Genomic DNA, 20731 nt, shown 5'->3' on the forward strand with positions numbered 1-20731 from the left:
GTAGGGTGGGTTCACCTCCAGAGAGATCTGCAGCTCCTGCCGGTGGAAGCGGACGGCCTGGTCGTAGGCGCCCAGCGCGTGGTGGGCGTTGCCCATGTTGCCGTAGGCCCGGCCCTGGGCGGCGTAGTCGCTGAGCTCCTGGGCGACGGACAGGTGGGCTTTGTGCAGCTGCAGCGCCGACTCGTACTCGCCCTTCATCTGGTGGATGATGCCTGAGGGGGGGAGGAGGAGGGAAGAGGAAGCATCAAGAAGCTGTCGAGGAACATTACAATGTGGTAAATAAAAGGTTTGGACAGAGCTCAATGTAGTCGAGTCTTTAAGAGTCAAATAACCAACGGGCTCAGACAACATGTCCGTGTGAATAAATATTAATGTACAACACAAATCTAATAAATAATCATCTGCGATAGATCTTCAGTGCACAGAGATCCAGAGGAGCTGAAGGGACAGGGAAAATAACTTCCATCCCAGTGGAACGAGCAACTTCTTTTGTGTGTTCCTTTGTTCCCAACAACACAACAACACAGCTAACAGAGCACAAACAGTTAGAGAAGGAATGGAGTGAAGTGAGAAGTTGCAGAGAGGACGACAGCGGCATGTGTGTGTGTGTCTGTGTGTCTGTGTGTCTGTGTGTGTGTGAGAGTCTAGCCTTCATCTTCCCTCCCACACTTATTGTGTTTAGATGCTAACAACTTGATTATAACCAGACTGAGGTGAGGCTGTGATAATTGCTGTAAACACCTTCATTAAGTTATTTCTGTCTAATTATAACAGTTGTCACCTACTGTACAGGCTTTAATAAATAAATAAAGCTGTTTTATCACATTTTTCTTTATTTTATTGTCTGGTTTGCATTGGTCTAAGTTTTGAATTGTTTTTGTATTTTATGGTGTTTTATCCTCAACGTCCTGAATGTCCACAGCGACTTTAACGACTTCAGCAACTCTAGCGACGTCAACGACGTCAGCAACCTCAACCACATCGGTAACTTCAACAACCTCAGCGACCTCAGCGACCTCAGCGACCTCAGCGACCTCAGTGACCTCAGCGACCTCAGCGACCTCCTATCAGAGGAACACTGCTACAGGACTTCTGCTCGTTTCAGTCGTGTTATTCAAACTTTTTGGTGAGACTCCATCGTAGTCGGAGCAGGAAGTGTGTTCTTGATGCTGGAGAGTGTTCAGAGCTCACGTTACACACACACACACACGCACGCACGCACACTTACACACACACACTCACACACACACACACACACATACACACACACAGCAGCGATTCGTCAACTCAGCACCGGAGTCGGGTTCTCCGGCTCTCAGATATCACCGCGGCCGCAGAAACCAGAACCCCGTTAATAAAACATGAGCGTCGGTCGGCCAGAGAGGCGACTGCTGCAGTCATGTGACCGGCCAGGACGTCACATGACCTGCAGCCGGGACAGGCCGCAGGTCATGAGGAAGTAGGACCTCTATCAGGAAGAGGGCAACCAGAGAGCAGCATCTTTATTTATTATTCTGTGTTTGTGGTTATTTTAAGTTGTCGCGCTGAATTTTCTATGAACTGACTTCTATACAACCAGAGGAGTCGCCCCCTGGTGGTCAGGAGAGAGAATGCAGCTTTAACACATGAAGCATAGACTTCTATACAACCAGAGGAGTCGCCCCCTCGTGGTCAGGAGAGAGAATGCAGCCTTAAGACACGTTGACCTCACTTGTACTTGGGAAACGTCCCCATGAAGCTTCAGCACAACCTGCTGTTCATTACTGAGTCACAGCGTCTCAACTCAAACCATCGGACACACAAACACAGGGAAAATGAAAAGTTAATATCACACACGTGTGTGTGTGTGTGTGTGTGTGTGTGTGTGTGTGTGTTCGAGACCCGTGATGAACTCACCCAGGTTGGAGGACGCTCGTCCCTGAGCCGCTCGGTCCTGCAGCTCCTGGGCGATGTCCAGCTGGTGCTGGTGGTGCAGCCGGGCTCCCTCCAGGTCCTGAGGGGTTCAGGGTGAATATTCATGAAAGGAAAACAGCTCGACCGCGTCGTCCTCCATTGTTCTTTTTTTCATTCCGCCCACCTGCATGCAGCGCGCGGCGTGGCCCAGCCCGGCGTACGCCCTCATCTCGATGGCCCGGTCGCCCAGCTCCTGGGCGGACTGCAGCACACGCGTGTGGTACGACACGGCCTTGTCGAAGTCACGCTGGGAGTGGAAGGCGCTGCCCAGGTTGCTGTAGGCGCGCGCCTCCTCACGCCGGTTCTCCAGCGACTGCAACACGCAGAAACCATCAGGACAATCGCCCCCCAGCGGGGCGGCATGCAGAGATCACATGGTATTAATGCTCCTCAAAGGACTTTGAAAAAGACTCGGCACCACCGGCTTAGGTACATTAAAGACAGATAATAAAGAAATGCAGCGACATGCATGACCAAAGACAGGAAACACAGACGGACCCTGACAAATGTTTTCATGTTTCTAGCTGCAACAAAATAAGCTTTATGGACTCTCAGTTGTCCGAAGATTAGACGATTTTATTCTGGTGCGAGTGTGTGACTGTGGACAGATGGAGGATCAGTATGTCAGGAGGCGTGTCATGGCGGCGGCGGCGGCTGGCTCACTTTGACTTTTCACGCCTTGTCCATAAAAATTTTTAAAAAAAGAAGAAAAAAAGCCATAAAACATGAAATGTGATCAGATTATTTGTTTTATTATGTTTGTTTGTGTAACTTTTGCAGCCTGAACACACACACACATACACACACACACACACACACACACACACACACACACACACACACACACACACAGACACACACACTTCTCTCCAAATTAAATTACTGGATGTCGCCGATGGCTTCATGTTCATTAAGAACATGTGATTTCCATTTTTAGCTCAGTTTTCCTCTAAATATCCGCCTTCTTTTTTCTTCACGAGGCAGCAAAAGAAACCAAAAGAAACCAATGAATTGATTGATCCTTTCCTGTCCATCTCCATGTCACTTTATGTTATCTTGATTTAAAGAATATTCCCGTCTAAGTCAAAACTTTGTTTTATGTGTGTGTGTGTGTTTGTGTTTGCATTACTATCAAAGTGAGGACCTTCATGGGTTTTTAACCTTTCGAGTGAGGACCAAAATGCAAAGTGAGGACATTTAGGCTGGTCCTCACTTTATTTTCACAGATATAGCCGTCTGCGCGCGTGTGTGTGTTGATGGTGTGTGTGTGTGTGTGTGTGTGTGTGTGTGTGTGTATTGATGGTTTGTTAATGGAGGAACAGGAGCGTTAAGGATACTTAGTTTTTGTATTTTCCTGATTTCTAGAGACAAGGTGAAACCTTTGCGGTGCGTCTCTGTACCTTTGCGATGTCCACGTGCTGCTCGTGGCACTGCACGGCGTTGCTGAAGTCCCCCAGCGCCGTGTACACGGCGCCCATGTTTCCCAGCTGCCGGGCCTCGGACAGCCGGCACCGGGTCTGTCTGGCCAGCAGCACGCACTGCTTGTGGCTGGCCAGCGCGTTGGGGAAGTCGCCGATGGCCGTGTACACGTGGCCCAGACTGCTGAGGGCGCCGGACGCAGCCTGGAACACACACACACACACACGTGTCAAAAACTCATGCTTTAGTTGAAAGGATTTATAATAAATAATCAATAAGACGCGCTGTCCCTTTAAATCTGAGCTTAATGAAGGCGAAAAAGTGAAAACAGCCAAATTGACCTTCAGTGGAATTTGCCTTCTAATTAAAATCAGGACGAACTGTTTTCTCACTGCTGTTTACGTGTGTGTGTGTGTGTGTGTGTGTGTGTGTGTGTGTGTGCGTGTGTGTGTGTGTGTGACAACAGCACAAATCAACTAAAATCCCAATTCCCAGCAAAGTGATGAGCGTTAACACATCACATCCAGATTTAATAAATGACGAAGAGGCCTCTGTGTGTATGTGTATGTTTGTGTGTGTGTGTGTGTGTGTGTGTGTGTGTGTGTGTGTGTGTGTGTATGTGTGTGTGTGTGTATGTACAGTCAACTGGCCAGACAAGTGTTTGATTTCCCTCATGGACACGATGGTTTCCCCCTGAACCAGAAAAACACCACAAAAGGAATCCAATCATGTTGAATCATGTGTGTGTGTGTATGTGTGTGTGTGTGTGTGTGTGTGTGTGTGTGTGTGTATGTGCATGAACACACCATTTACGTCTGTGTTTATATACCTAAGAAAAAGATGGAGAGCCTGACAACACTTGTCATTTTCACAAAGGAAATGTGAAGACAATGTGAAACCTGTCAAGAGTATATTCGGATGCTAAGCTAAACTATGCTATGTTAGGCTATTTGCCTGCTGGTTACAGAGTATGTGCTCTTTGTGCACAAAATATGCAGAAAATATGCATTTGAAAGAAAGGAAAAGTTAGAAGATAAAGGTTTAATATGTTTTGGAAACAGGGACATGATGTCGTAAAACACAGGAACTGATTATCAGACTCAAAGGATTCACTGATGAGCAGAAATCGTTGCCTGTAAACAAGCATTTGTATTGTGTTATGTGTGTGTGTGTGTGTGTTAACCAGCTCTTTGTTTGTGAAGCTGTCTGGAAACAGAAGCAAAACACACAGCGGGAGGAATGGATTCCTGCTGAAGGCCGTGAGTCAGGCACCTCGGGCTGAGCACCTGTAGTAGGATCCATAACCCGCCCGGCAACAGCACGGCTGACATTCGTCTTGCCAGAAACGCACCCACAAACACACCCACACACACAAACACACTCACACACACACATACACACACACACACACACATACACGGGGTAAGTGGTCTCCTGTCTGAGATTCTAGCTGCTCAACACGATGTGTTTCATTTCATGAATTTACTCAAAGCCTCATTTGTCTCACTGGCAGGTGTTCAATGTGTGTGTGTGTGTGTGTGTGTGTGTGTGTGTGTGTGTGTGTGTGTGTGTGTGTGTGTGTGTGTGTGTGTGAGTGTGTGATATCGAGCTGCTGCTGTGCCGATGTCCAGTGGGCGACACAGCTTTCATAAAGTCGTACAATATCAGCATCTTAACAGCGAGAAGACGTATAACAACAACAATAATAATAATAGTAATAATAATAATAATAACAATAACAATAATTGACTCAGGTTTGAAACTGCAGAAACAACATCAATCAAAATCTAAAATATTTTGAGTTATATTTTGAGTACTTCTGATAGTAGAAGGAGCATATGAAAGTGTATTTACTAAAAACTTTCTAAGAAGCAGAGCGATGTCGTTATTCATCCTTCAGTCAAGTTTGATGTTGAGTTCTCACTTCCTTTTGTTTGTTTATCACTTTGTGTTTCAGTGTGAAGCGAGAACACGAATGAAATAACATTAAACATAATAATAATAAATAAATAAAACAATAATAAATACATATATAAAATAATAATAATAAATGAATAACATAAATAAATGAAATGGATACAATTAATTAAATAAATAGGTTCGGGGGTTCATGATCTGTCTACCAACACACACAACATGAGATAAGATAACATTTGATCCACTTGGTTCAACAACAACAGGCCTGACAACACAATGTTTGTCCACAAACAAACTCTCTGCACACACAGCAGAGAACACAAAGAATATTGAAGGATATCCGACATCAAACACTATTGATTAACACACACACACACACACACACACACATACACACACACACCGGAGCAGGTAAACGGAGGTAAACACACACACACATCAGGTTGTGCTCCGGCCTCACAGCTCTCTGTGTTGAAGTCATCTCGGTCGTTACTGTCGCTTTAAGGCGTAACCTGTTGAGAGCAGCGTCCTGCAGGACTCGGAGCCTCCATCAGTAAAGACCCGGTGGGTGTGGACCCCCCGCTGGACGCGCAGTGCCAACGTACCTCCCTGTCCTTGAGCTTCATGGCCAGCACCAGCTGGTTCCTGTGATTGGCCAGCGCTTCTCTGTAGCTGCCTCTGGAGAAGAGGGCGGAGCCGAGGTTCCCGTGGGCGCGGCATTCGCCCGACTGGTCGCCTGCGGACACAAATGACTTTTACATGGATTCAAACCAAATTTACATTCCTTTTACATGACTTTTAACCAAATTTACATCAATTTTAACGAAATTTATATGACTTTTAACCAAATTTACATTAATTTTAACCAAATTTACATGACTTTAAAACAAATTTCTTTAACTTTTAACCAAATTTCATAACTTTTAACTACATTTCTATGACTTTTTACAAAAATGTTCATGCCAATTAACCAATTTTCATGACTTTTAACCAAACTTCCATGACATTTAACCAAATTTCCATGACTGTAAACCAAATTTCCATGACTTTAAACTAAATTTTCATGACATTTAACCAAATTTCATGACTATTAACCAAATTTCATGACTATTAACTAAACCCCGTCCTTACCTAAGGTCTTGGTCACCTCCAGGTCCTGCTGCATGTAGGCCACGCTCTTCTCCGCGTTGCCAAGGGACCAATAGGCCGAGCTCAGGGCCGAGAACACGGAGCCCCGCAGCTTCAGGGAGCACGTGCCGATCTTCAGCCCGGCCTCCAGCACCACCGCGGAGGCGCCGTGAAAGCCGTGGGTCAGCAGCTCCTGGCCCACCACGGACACCACCACGAACGGGCTCTTGTCCAGCTTCATCCTTTGTAGCTGCTGGTAGGTCGGCCCCAGGGAGTCTGAGGGGGAGGGAAGCACAGCGGCACCGGTGAGAGGGTGAGGGGGTGAGGGGGGAGAGCGACTCATCCTTTATCCAAGGTCATGTGAGCTGGAGAACACCTGGGTGTTGAAATTTCATAAGCACTCTATAGCCACTGTTCCCTCAAGGCAATAATACCCTTTAAAGCCCTCCTTATACTATGTAATGCATGCCATTGATATGCAATTATTGAATAACATTTAGTCAATCTTAACATATAAAGGGAGCTATTAATAAGTGCATAACATAAGGTCTTGTTCTTGCTTGATATCTGTTAATAAGTGGATAATTAGGTCTCTATTAATCTTAATAAAGGAAGAGAAAAAGGTGTAGTAAAGATTTAACAAGAACATATGTTGTTCAACTGAATCAATGTGGTTTAATGCAATTTTTTACAATTATAAGAAGATAAAAAGGCTTTTATTAAAGAGCATTAATAGCCTTAAAATTGTTAACAAGTGTTTATGATGGTATTATCAACACCTATAGTGTCTCATTAATACACACAAATAAGCAACATTTAAGGGCTTTATTACCTATTAACTCACACTTATTAATATAAACTCACATTTATGTTTCATTTTTGGAACTAAAAATATTCAATATCAACTATCGTTGATGTGTATTCCTACATTTAAGAGAGTAAGGAATCTCAGACAGCAGTCACACACACACACACACACACACACACACACACACACACGTACACACACACACACAAAAGCACTTACACACAAATCAAGTGACGTGTTATTGACAAAAGACGCCTACAGATGGCGGGACATTTTTTACTGTTTACTCATTTTAATTATTTCCTGAAGGATTTTCATTCAGTGCAGGCAGAAAGGCTGTGAGATAACGGTGCATTATTGGTCAATAATTAACACAACTTGTTGTTGTTTTAGGGAATGATAAAACCATCTGTGCTATCTGGAGCCGAAAAGCTTTTGTACTGCAAATCATTCACAAAAATGTAATTCAAAACTCTCATGTACAAGAAGAACACGGGCACATGCATGACACGCTGTAAACAGCACATCATGAGTGTTACATGTGATTTATGCACCAAATATCAGATATTAAACGACCCTTTACTGCCTCTGCTGAGCTCCTGCAGCGTCCTGCTGACTCTCAACCTGTCAGAGATCAGACTGGAGGCAACGCAACCAGCAACAGTTAGGTTGAGACAACACAACCAGCAACAGTTAGGTTCAGGCAACACAGCCAGCAACAGTTAGGTTTAGATAATGCAACCAGCAACAGTTAGGTTTAAACATCACAACCAGCAACATGGTTTTTAATAATACGCAATACAATGCAGATTAGTCCAGTTTAACAGACGACAAATACATAAACACAGAGAAAAAAAAGGTAAATATGTGGGACTGTTTACCAAAACCAAAGTGTCATAACTTGTTCACCTCTTCTTTTGTCTCGTGGTCTTTTCTTCTACTAATGTTGCATCAGAGAACACTTCCTCTCAGCGCTTGACATGAGGTAATATTTATAGAGATGAGCTGCAGCCCTTCTCTCAGAGGAAGCCTCACAGCGATACCGACGCTAAATAAAAAATAGGTGGCGATGTAAAATGTTGCCAATTTGAGGCCGGCTTAGTAAACACCCGCCGGGTGAGAAAGGGAGAGATTGGCTCTATTTCTAACAAGCTCCCAGCACATGATCCTATAAAAAGAGACATCAGCAGCCGCAGCAGGAGGCCGATGACCCCGAGGACGCCCTCGTCTCCTGCTGCAGCTCCTCCCGCATGTTGCCCCCACACTCCTGCTTACTCAAGCATGACGACTCCTGCTAACACTTCAGACTCGGCATCTTAGCTTTCGAGCTTATGGGAGATGGAGGTTTTTTTTTCTTTTTGAGGTCGCAGCCCCCGGACAGAAGAACAACCTCCCACAGTGCATCAGATCTGCTCAGTGACGCTCCTGCAGGAGCTCAGACTCAGACCCACGGCACCGAAATAAGACTGTTGATACGACGGACAGGTAGGCAACACAACACGCAACCGTTAGGTTGAGGCAACACAACCACCAACAGTTGGGTTGAGGCAACACAACCAGCAACAGTTAGGTTGAGGCAACACAACCAGCAACAGTTGGGTTTCGACAACTAAACCAGCAACATTTATGTATAAGCAACACAACCAGCAACAGTTAGGTTAAGACAACTAAACCAGTAACACTTCTGTTTAAGCAACACAACCAGCAACACTTCTGTCTAGGTATCAAAGCTCTGACTATTGATCACGTGGGTTCATTTCATTTGTTCGTTCACCATCAAAAGGCTCAGAATCAACTTTCCATTGACAAAATGTTTTGTGCTGATCGACACAAACGGACCCGACATTTTGTGTCTCCAGTTCACGAAATCAGTTGACTGCGTTTCGTAACTATTTGATCTATCAAACTAATGACAGTCGAGCGTTTTCCCTCCAATGACACAGCCGCTGCTCATTGGTCCTCGTGCTCAACACGCTCCGCCTCAAAGGGAAATACTGTGGACGCTAACGCTAGCTGTGCACGAGCAGAGGCAGGAGTCCACGTGCGCCGACATTCTGCAGCTCGGCTATTCCCAGGAAGCCGTGCTCTCATTTCGATACAGCTGAAGGGTGAAAAAACATAATCCTGAGCCAACTGCAGCCTGCAAACTATTCTTGAGCGTGCGCTCTCTTCCTTCATCTCCTCTGGCTGCTGGGAGCTGCACATTGAAGTGCACTGGGAACTGTGGGATGCGCAGATCAATGACACACAAGAACCTACAGCACCCTCGTAAATATTTCATCATGAGCTCCACGAGGAGCAGATTCACACTAACAAACACGGCCCTCGCGGTGCTTTACTGTGAGCTCATTATAGTCTGCTCATCGACTGTTTGAAACATCCCAAACTCGTCATATCTCCACAAAATTAGTACTTTCTTTGCCATTTTTAAATGTCGCTACCCTTCAACAAAAATAGATACATTTTGTAAACGTTCTGGATGTTTTTTAATATTGCTCTTAGAGATCTTCTTCTTCTTCTTCGTCTGTGTGCAAAGTTACACAAGACAAACAATATATTTTGGAATTGGTTGAAGGTAATATTCAGAGAACAAACACTTGTGAATTCATCAGAAGAAAACTTGGATATTCTTCTGAGATATAAAATGTAAAATTATGAGTAAAAAAAACAAACATAAATTCATTGGAAAAAACATGAATATTCTCTGAGATTTAAAGATAAATTCATAAGAAGAAATGTGACTGTCTCTGGGATTGAAATTGTACATTCGTGAGGAAAAAACTCAGAAATTCACGAGAAAAAACAAAGATCAAAGTGGTTGAAGTGGCCCCTCCAACCCAAACCTCATACATATATATACAAGACAAATACACCACACAAGACGAACAACAACTACAACACCGGTCCATGCATCCCGTTCAATCACTGGGATGCAAATATTTCACATTTGCAGAAATATTTCACATTTACTGACATTTGTCAGTTCAGGTAAAGAAACGTTGGAACATCAAAACTCTGAGTTAAACTCTGGCGCTGAACCCGGCCGGCTCTTATTTTCATCCCTCTGACCTGGGAACAGCCTCCTCCGGCCTCCGGGTCGCAGTGAACAGAAGGAGATGCAGCTGCTGCTCCTCTGGAGTCGGATGTGAGCGAACGCTGATGAGTCCAATCTCCCCGACGCCGTTTTCAATTTCCCTTTCTCCTAGTTCCTCTTTTCCATTTCGTCTGCCTCGCTAGTTTTATTTATTTCCCCACATCTCTCTTTATCTCCACGCGTCTCTTTTCTCCATCAACACGTGCATCTCTTCCTGTGAGGCGTTGGGTCATCAGAGGGTTCCTTTCTTTTGTTTTTCTAGTCATTGTTTATCCCAGAGGAGAGACACTGAATGAAGTGGAAACGCAACAGTTTAAACGCGACGTCTCCTGCAACTCCAGAACACAAAGTTCTGCTGAAGGAAACAAAAAGAGCAGAACTTTACCTCTGAGGGGCGACTTCATGGCGGCCTCCACCATGCCGACCAGCAGCTGCAGGCTCTTGGGGTCCTGGGCGAGGCCGGAGGCGAACGCCGCCAGGGCGTCGGCATGCCGGCCGAGGTACTGCAGGGCGACGCCCTGACGAAAGTAGGCCTGCGGGGAGAAGGAACAGAGAGCGGCGGGGTCATGTCAGGCTTTTATGTTCAAGATGTGCAGCTAAAATGATGTATTTGTGGGTTTTTAGCCTCGCTCGCAGACAGGCGATCGCTTTTCGTCGGTCGCCATTTCAGTTTTGAGTCACCGTGATTCTTCCTCTGGGGATCATGAACGTCTGTTGCTAAATTTTTGAGATATGTCAGCAGTGGATGCAATGAAAGTATTTTCATAAAAAAACTGTTCTTAAAGCGCCTCAAAGGGCTCAATAAAGTTAGTATTATATGTTTAAAATATAAATAACATCACAAAGTATTTGTTGTTTGCACTTTTTTAATTACAAATCTGAATCTACAGAGTATTTAGTGTCGTTCAATTAATGTAAATGTTAAATAAAAGCAAAATATTTGCCTCTGATACTATAAGTATGAACAGAAAGTAGCAGAAAACATGTTACTTTCGCAAAAAAAATAAATACAAAAGGCAATTTTCTTTATATTTTTAGATCGGAAACCGATCTCTTTTCCTCCTGTAAAACGGAATATGGCGTTCGTTTATATAAGGAAGTGCCAACCAAAGAGTTAATGACATCCGTCCATCAATCAATAAGCTCCTCCCACTCGTTAGTGGTCCAATCAAATGTGTGAATCCCTCTTCATCGCTCAGACACCATCAAACTTCTGTTTCTGGGACTTCAGATTCCACTCCAGAACTCAAGAGTACCAACGTGCACAGCGCCAATACGACACACACACGCTGTGGACACACACACACACACACACACACACACACACACACACACACACACACACCCACACACACACACACACACACACACACACACACACCATTAGGAGTTCTCGTGCATTTCACAACAACATTAGAGACAATAAATAATGACACCAAATTCATGCGGACACAAACGCAGAGCAGTAACTTAATTGTCCTGCCTCTCTCTCTTTCTCTCTCTCTCTCTCTCTCTCTCTCTCTCTCTCTTCCTCGCTCTCTCATTCATCATCCTGCCCTCTCTCCTCTCCCATTTAAACGTAATCCGTCATGACACCGAATGAATGGAGACAAGGAGGGGAGGGATTAGATTACATGGCAGCTCCCATCCCGGCTGCCACTCCTCTGTCTTTGTTCTCCTCCTCGTCTTCATCTTCCTCGTTGAACCCAACGGGGCCGCCGGGTCGCGGCTAATCTAATCCACGGAGGCCCTCCTCTGGTCGATGAGCCGGCGCCGGGGAGGCGAGCGCGAGGCGGCGAGACCGGTGTCATTTCACCGCTGATTAGCACAAAGTGGGATAAATGGTTGGTGATTACAGCCGGGGTCGTCTCCCTTAAAACACTGTCATCATTTTCAATTATCGAGCGCCACGGCGGTACCATCGGCGGTACTATCGGCGGCTCTCTTGCTCGCCTCGCTGCGCCTCGATGGGCTACGAATACAAGTCAGAGGATATCGGATCACACAGAACGCTGTAACTGTGGTAAAGTTGGGCAGATGCATCTGCGTTTGGAGGAGGTCACGTGACCTGAAAACACCCGAACGGCCACCGACGTGAGATTAAACCATCGTACGTTTCATACAAAAACATCCCGGAACCAAAATATATTCAACCTTGTGTCACACCTAAACAACACAACTGCAATAAGACTGTATAATAAATGTACTGCAATAAGGCTGTACACCGTAAAAGTCGGGTCACAAGCCGCTACTACTTTCGGTTGGTGTCCCCGTTGTAGCAAGTTAGCGCTGCTGCTAGCTCCCCGTTGTAGTTAGCTAGCACTGCTGCTAGCTCCCCGCTGCTGCTACTGCCCGAGTCGGGCGTCGAGCCGGGGCTGGTCCCGCTACATTCGGCGGTTGTCTGGGAGCTAGCGGTGAACTAGCGGGGAACTAGCAGCAGCGCTAGCTGGCTACAGCGGGGAGCTTTAGCGTGGACACCCACCGAAGGTAGTAGCGGCTTGTAACCCAACTTTTACGGTAATACATTTACTGAAATAACACTGGATGAAAGGCGACTGTTGCTAAGTGGTTAGCATGCCTGTCTTACAATCAGGGGATTGGTGGTTTGATCCCTGGATTCGTTAGTCCATGTCGTTCTCTCCGTACGCAAGACACTTAACCCCAAAACGGCTCCGTTAAGGTCAGAACACAGACGTGCATCAGCACCTGAGTTCCCCTCTTTAAACGGAGACAACGTCACCTTCTTTTGGACAAGAAGAAGCAGAAATTCGGGCTGGCGGCTGTCGTGTTTTTAAGCTCCCGCAACCCGATGCCAAGCGTCTCCCGCCGAGGAGAGAGAGACGACAGCCGGCCTCTGACCCCCGTCCAGGCTGGACCGGGGCGAGCGACATATGGACGGCCTCCACCTCCGTCGCCATCACACCGACTCGGCTGCTGTTTCACATTTAGGCAATCACGGCGTCTTCCTGACGGCTCACGACCGGCTGAGGAAGATTTTCAGTGAGATGATGAGGGTGATAACAGCCGAGGAGGAGACGCTGTAATCATCAGCGAGGTGGATATTATCTCTGCGTGAGTACGTCTGAGTGAATGTGCAGCACAATAGGTAAGAGAGAGAGAGAGAGAGATAGTGTGTGTGTGTGTGTGTGTGTGTGTGTGTGTGTGTGTGCTTCCCCCATCCGGGGTGTAAACATGCCAGATCCAGACAGAAAGTGACAGCAGGAAACCTGCAGCGTCCTTCTCACACACATCCAGCCTGTTAGCTCTGCGTGGCTACGCTGCCTGCTAAGCACATGCAGGGGGTGCACAGTCCAGACAGACAGACACACACACACACACACACACACACACACACACATGAACACACACACGTCTGCCTCTCGTCGGGTTACAGTCGAGTCTCTTCTGCTTGGTAGATATTTCACACTGATTCCCAATCCAGCGCTCAGACCGCCTCTTCATCCGCTGACAGGTGCGTGTCAGTTCTGGTGAAGCGATCGATGAAAAGGACCCGGCTAATCCTGGCTGTGTGTGTAGCTACAGTGCTTACATACACACACGTGTGTGTGTGTATTTATTGACGTGTTCATAGACAGCATGAGCGGCCCAGGAGCTCGGACAGCTGCATTCAGGGTTTACTTTTAAAAGCGGTATAATCAATGTGTTCATAACATTAATGCAGTAAAGTGACAGCGTGGACGTCCCCCGCGGTGAGAGAGTCGTCAGTCTGCGGCTCCGCTCGGGCTGTTTCATGAGAAACTGAATCCACATTGCTTCATGAATAGCGACTCTGTCCATTCTTGTGTGTAGACAGAGAGTATTTCTTGAGCAGCTACAGCAGAAGTTGTAAAACCTTTAAACACATTTAAAGCTCATCGATTAGCCGTCACCTCGGGATCAGACTGTGACATCACTGACGTCAAACAGGACGTTGACACAGAGACATTATATTTAATGCTTTGAATATATTGTCTTTAGCATTGATGCTGATAAAGCACTTTGAATTTTAAGTTGACAGAGAGACAAAAAGACAAAGATACAAACTAAATGACAATTTGAGAAAGTTTACTCAAATCCACAAAGATAGAAAAGTTACATGATGCTTGTACGAACTTTCCCTTCGACAAAACCAACCGATCGGCTGCTGAAACACCAGGGCGGTTCAAGGAGTGTGTTCGTCAGAAAAAGAGAGAGAGAGAGAGAGAGAGCGAGAGAGAGAGAGAGAGAGAGAGAGAGAGAGAGAGAGAGAGAGAGAGAGGGAGAGAGGGAGAGAGAGGTGTGTAATTTGTAGGAGTGTCAGAGCAAAGGATGCGCGCCGGAAGAACAGATGCTTCAATTACTGCTCGTAACTCACATTAATAGAGAACAGATGGCGACACAAGTGGAGAGAGAGAGAGAGAGAGAGAGAGAGAGAGAGAGAGAGAGAGAGAGAGAGAGAGAGAGAGAGATCAATTAAACCAGACATGATAGAGATTGATGTCTCTGCAGATCAGACAATCTGCCTCAACACACCTTCACTCTCGTTTCATCCGGACACAAAGTGGACTGAACCGAGTTTTCTGGGCGGCTGAACCGGTGCAGGGGCGTGTCAGGGCGAGGGAGGAGAGAGAGAGAGAGAGAGAGAGAGAGAGAGAGAGAGAGAGAGAGGGGGGAGAGGTGAGACGTGACCCTGTAGGGGTCTCTGTCAAAGAGACGGAGGAGGGAGGCCGAGAGGAAGGAGGAGCAGAGCCTCCTGACACACCTGGCAGGAGGCTCTGCTCCCTTCTGGTCCCGGAGAGGAGGAGCGAGGCAGAACGTCTCAAACAGAGGAGAAGAGTTGAGGTTTAATGGTTGCTGCGGCTTGTCAGACTTTGGGTCTGACGTGTAGTGGTTTTACCGTCAGATATAAGACTGGCATCACTTAACTCACGCTACGCTAGGCTACATGGAGCCCACACTGTCACTAACTGCACGCCCTGAATCCATATTAATACTCTGACACACTGCACATACTTTACATGTACATCTATCTATCCATCCTCCGTCCTGCAATTGTGTTGATATCACTCCCAAAACCAACTAAAATAACCGTTGTCCTCTAGTTTGAGCAGTGTGTTGGTCTCGGGCCGGCGACCCTCTGCTAGTTCCAACGAGGAAGAAGTGTCTCTTGTCTCAAAAAACAACAACAAAGGGTTCATTCTGCCAGGTCGATTCTTCACTGCTTCCCCAGCAGGGATGCAGCGACACGCCGTGTGAGTTGTGAGTTGTGAAACCTTAGAGTGAGATCATTATTTAGGGTCTGAGGGCGTCATTACAGCTCTGAGAGGACGGAACGCTCCTCATTACAGATGAAGGATGATCAAGAACAGAGAAGCTAAACACTCGACCTCCAGCAGCGACGTCACCGACTCTGAGTCTGACAGCCTCTCACCTCACGGAGGAGAGACGCCAACGAGGTCCAACAGACGAGTCAGCGCTGAGTACACTGGAAACACACAACTACACACACAGGAAACACAACCGCGGAGGCCTTTTGGTAAACGAGACCCTCTAAAAATATGAAATCTTAATATGAATAAACACGGGAACGGAATGAGATCGGACAGGTGTTGTTTTTCCCGCGTCATCCTCACACATACACACACACACACACACACACACACACACACACACACACCAACTGTTCTCGGGTTAATCTGCATGAATATCTATCATCGTTTCGCTGGGTCTTTTTGGGTTAAGACGCAGTAATTGAGTTGGAGTGGCCGTAACAGCGTTTCCACTGGGACCAATAAAGACGTAACACCGGCAGCTGCGCGGCTAATGGCTTCACCCGTCATGTGTACCGCCACGCCTCCGTACACTCTGGGCCCGACGGAAAGGAAAGGAAAGGAAAGGTGGAGGTGCGTCCGAGGCCTTCACATCACATGGAGAGAAAAAGCAGATTGGATTTGATAAGTGACGAAAGAAGCGACTCTCTGCCGCTCAAGGGTGCCACGTTTTATTTTCATTTTTATAATATATATATATATATATATATATCTGGAGCCAGTAGATTAGGCGTCCCGTCTGTCCTCTTGGTTCAAAGCCGAGCGGCCGGTAGCGGTCGGGAGCTGCATTCTGGAGGCCGAGGGAACGAGGTGAGAGGGGGCGGGGCTTAAGGGTCACGTGACCGTCACAACTAGTCGACTGATAAAAAGATTTTAAAAAACGGGAAATATTCAAAGAAGGACGCTTAAGGAACAGGAAGTCTGAGAATTCTACATGCGAGTAAATATTTTGCAAATAGTAAATAAAATGTATTTCGGATAACAATAAAACTGTTAAAATAAATAGATACGTAAAATAAATAACATGAATTCATTAATATCATAAATACATAAATATAATAATACATATCATAAATAAATAATAATATCATAAATAAAAATAATACTATTAAGATAAATAATATACAATAATATATTAGTATAATATATATATATATATTGTGTATTTATTATTAAATACAATAAATAATATAAATGAATTATGAATATAATTATAAATAGCATAAATAAATGAATACATACATAGCAGCAGTGTCTGTTGATAGTAACTATTAAGTGTTTAATTACCATTGAATTGAGCATCTATTAATGATGATGAATATGAAGCCATCGCTAGTCTGAGGCTGATGGCTTTTCTGATGAATATTCTTTGGTGAAATTCAGTTTAGAACTGCAGATATATAATAAATAACTTGTGTTCTCTGTCATCCGCACTGCTGAACATGGATATAATAATATATCTTCTTTTCGTTGGAGGTCGACGTGACGAGTCTTCCTCCTCCAGAGCAACCTGATGCTCGCCCTTTAACCCGGATTTTACATCTCGAGCACACAAACACACCCCTGTTATTATTATTATTATTATCATCACTATTATTATCATGAAGTGCCTTTTGCTCTGGGCTGAAAGTGAGTATGTGGATGAACCGAGTGCGGCCGTCGGGTCAGACTCCTTCCCCTCGACGCACAGACTCTGAAAGCGAGAGCTCCAAATTAATGATAGCGTTTTCTCCGTCTCACACACACACACACACACACACACACACACACACACACACACACACACACACACAGACACACACATCCTCGTTAACCTCCACACACAGGGTCTATTCCCCGAGTGGCTAAAAGCAATTCCCTTTTTTCCCTCCCTCTCTCTCTCTCTCTCTCTCTCTCTCTCTCTCTCTCTCTCTCTCTCTCTCTCTCTCTCTCTCTCTCTCCACTTTATCGGTGGAGCCAGACCCGAGTCCTTCCCTGGACGCTAACGTATCCCTCCACCATCTCTGGCCCGATCTCCCTCCCTCCGCACTACATATGTAAAATATGCATAGATTGTGGTGGTGTGTGTGTGTGTGTGTGGGAGGGCGGGGCTAGTGGCCTTCTGATCCTGTTAACTGCAGTACAGCGGAGGGCTTCGGTTCTCTTACACCGGGTAATTAGACTGTCACTCAACCGGCCGCCGCTGCACTTGTGTGGGTGTGTGTGTGTGTGCGTGCGTGTGTGCGTTTGATTGCCTCGCCGACCTTTGACCCCTCTGGGAGCACGCGTACCTGCAGGGGGAAAAGGATGGGCGGCGGTCAGAGCGACGAGAACACGAGTGCAGATCCGATCTGGAGGGTTCGCAGCAGGAGACACGTGAAGCGATGCCGTGTGCGAGAGAGACCACGACTGTGTGCGCAGGGAGAACCAAACCCCTCCCCCCAATGACTCCTGACGCCGCATCGACTGAAGACAAGTGTGTGAACCTCGCGACAGAAGAAGGACGCTGATGTAAATAAGAGAGTTCCTCTGGGAACCACGAATATCTGTTGTAAATTGTATGGCAATAAATCAAATAGGTTTTAAAGTATTTCATTAAAAAAATGAAAAATGTCAACCGTGTGCTGACGATTGAGGAGGAGCCAAGGGACCAAAGTCAGTAGGATTCATTCTCTGGGAACCATGAATATCTGCACCAAATGTCCATGCTAATCTATTTATAACAGCTGATAAAACATTTCGCTAAAAGACAATAATGTCAAACTTGCGTTGGCGATAGAAGACGAGTAAAGGGATCACCAAAGTCAGTTTGATTCAGCCTCTGGGAACCATGAATATTTGCACCAAGTGTTCACGCTAATCAATTTTATAGCTGATAAAACATTTCACTCAAAGACAATAATGTCAAAATGATGTTGACGATAGAGGACGAGTAAACGGATCACCAAAGTTGGTAAGATTCATCTTCTGGGAACCAAGAATATCTGCTTTATATTGTATGACAATCTATCAATAGTTTGTTTACTAAAAGCCCAAAAGGTCACTCCATGTTGGCGATTGAGGAGTAAAGGGATCGTCAAAGTCAGTAGAATTCATCCTCTGGGAACCATGAATATCTGCACCAAAGTTTCATGCCAATCCATCCAATAGTCTGTGAAATATGTCGGTCTGGACCAAAGTGATAGTTTGGTACAATCGACCGACCGAGACGTGGACATCGCCGTCCTTCAGGTCGTTCAGTCGGCCGCGAAATCAGATGAAAAGAAGACTGTGAAATCAAACAGATACAACGTGACACACGGTGTAACTTCTGAGGAGCAGAGACGACAGAGCGGGTCGATCTTTCAACCTTTCCTCATCTTTTATCCGGTGTTTTTTACTTTCTCCATACTTCTGCACCTCCTCTACTTTCTTTCTTATTTTATTTTTTTTTACAACTTCGACGCCCCAAACAGAAAGCAGGGTCAACACCCTCTTCCTCCTCCTCCTCCTCCTCCTCTCCACTGTCTTAATTAGCGTCAAATCATCCAGGGAGAGATGAGGAGAGGTGGAGGACAGGAAAGGGAAAGAGAGAGACGGTGATTCCTCTGGGGAAGACTTCTCGCATCATGCGGTTCCCACTCGCCCAATCAGGGCGAGCAGAGAACACACTGCTAATGACTCCCTACAAAGCTAATGAGACGTCTCTCTGTTCACAGCCTCACAGGTTGATGATTCATACGCCGGCATAGAAGAAGAAGAAGAAGAAGAAGAAGAAGAAGAAGAAGAAGAAGAAGAAGAAGAAGAAGAAGAAGAAGAAGCATTGGGTCATGATTCCACGACGCCTTTCACTGTCTGTTGTCTGGGAGCACGTTTCAGGTTTCCAGCAAATAAACAGACATCATTTGTCTGTATATAGGAAGTGATGTCACCTGTTGGTTTGTGGACTGACGTTTTGAAGCCTCGAGTTCAGCGATTTCGTCGTCGCCATGTTTTTTCCGTTTTTTTCTGCAGCCGCTTTGCAGCGACCTGTCAATCACCTTGTAACCCCGCCCCTAAAGCATCCCCTGCTTTATGATCTGTCATTTATATAGACTTCTATACAACCAGAGGGGTCGCCCCCTGGTGGTCAGGAGAGAGAATGCAGCTCTAACACATGAAGCATAGACTTCTATACAACCAGAGGCAGAACTGGTTTCAGGGGTGTAACGTCGTTGTAAAAGGTGACGATGGCTCTACGGTCGCTCACAGAACACGAGGAGTCGACTCTGGAAGCTTTCTTCTTCTGCAGATATTCTCCCTCCTTCACACCTCACTCCTTCCTTCTCTTCTCTTCTCTTCTCTCCGAACTTTGAACAAAGCAACGGCTATTTCTGAATTCCAGGAAGCCGCTTTTCTGTTTTGACGGTGAATCAGAACATTAGATGAAATCATTAATTGCTCTTAAAGGCCACGCACTCTGGGGTTCATTCTTGTATTTGCTTAATTGCACAGAAAAACACCATGAACGCTTTCCTCCTCCTCCTCCTCACCCTCCTCTTCCTCTGTCACATTTCCCGTCACGTCTCTGCAGTGTTTGTTTATTCAACATGATCACGCGCACTGATCGCACGGCGTCCGTCGTGATGCATTCAGGGTACTTATTTATACGTCGCTTTTCACAGGAGCACAAAACATCCTTTTGATCACGTAATTATTGCAGAATTTAACGTCGCATGAGGCATCGCAGACATTTATCTTCCAAAGCGAGAGGAATGCAATTTGGATTTTGCAAATAAAGAAGGAAAATTATGAAGAAAAACAGCACACAGTTATTTTTGAAAAGTGTTTTCATGCACTCATGGCGTCGTTATGTTTCATCTTCAATCAATACCTGCAAACACTTGACTGCTATGAAGTAGCCGGAGTATTTATTGAAAAAGTAGAATACATAAAATATATATTTATATACATGTTCACACCACAGAGGTGCTTTTTAATTAGATTTACACAAATTTAACGTCTTTATTTCTGCCGCCATGTTGTCAAAGCAGCTTCACGAGCTCCTTGATCAACGTACCGGAGGTCTGCATTCAGGGAAGCTGTGAATATTAATACAGATGTGCACGAAAGTTTAAACAGGAGATGCTCCTGGACATTGATCAG

General features: G+C 45.6%; 1 protein-coding gene across 1 annotated transcript in view; it reads right to left on the bottom strand.

Annotated features, from left to right (window-relative positions):
- Positions 1–20731, bottom strand: part of ttc28 (tetratricopeptide repeat domain 28) — a 65141-nt gene that overhangs the window by 17107 nt on the left and 27303 nt on the right. The window contains exons 3-9 of the mRNA XM_068574312.1: positions 10705–10852; positions 6421–6693; positions 5895–6025; positions 3354–3575; positions 2078–2266; positions 1897–1993; positions 16–212 (exon numbers count right to left, since the gene is read on the bottom strand). Of these exons, the coding sequence (XP_068430413.1) occupies positions 16–212; positions 1897–1993; positions 2078–2266; positions 3354–3575; positions 5895–6025; positions 6421–6693; positions 10705–10852 (1257 nt within the window). The remainder of the gene's footprint in view (positions 1–15; positions 213–1896; positions 1994–2077; positions 2267–3353; positions 3576–5894; positions 6026–6420; positions 6694–10704; positions 10853–20731) is intronic.

This window comes from Clinocottus analis, unplaced genomic scaffold, assembly GCF_023055335.1.
Source record: "Clinocottus analis isolate CAN_PGR_092001 unplaced genomic scaffold, fCliAna1.0.p SCAF_13, whole genome shotgun sequence".
Lineage (NCBI taxonomy): Eukaryota > Metazoa > Chordata > Actinopteri > Perciformes > Cottidae > Clinocottus > Clinocottus analis.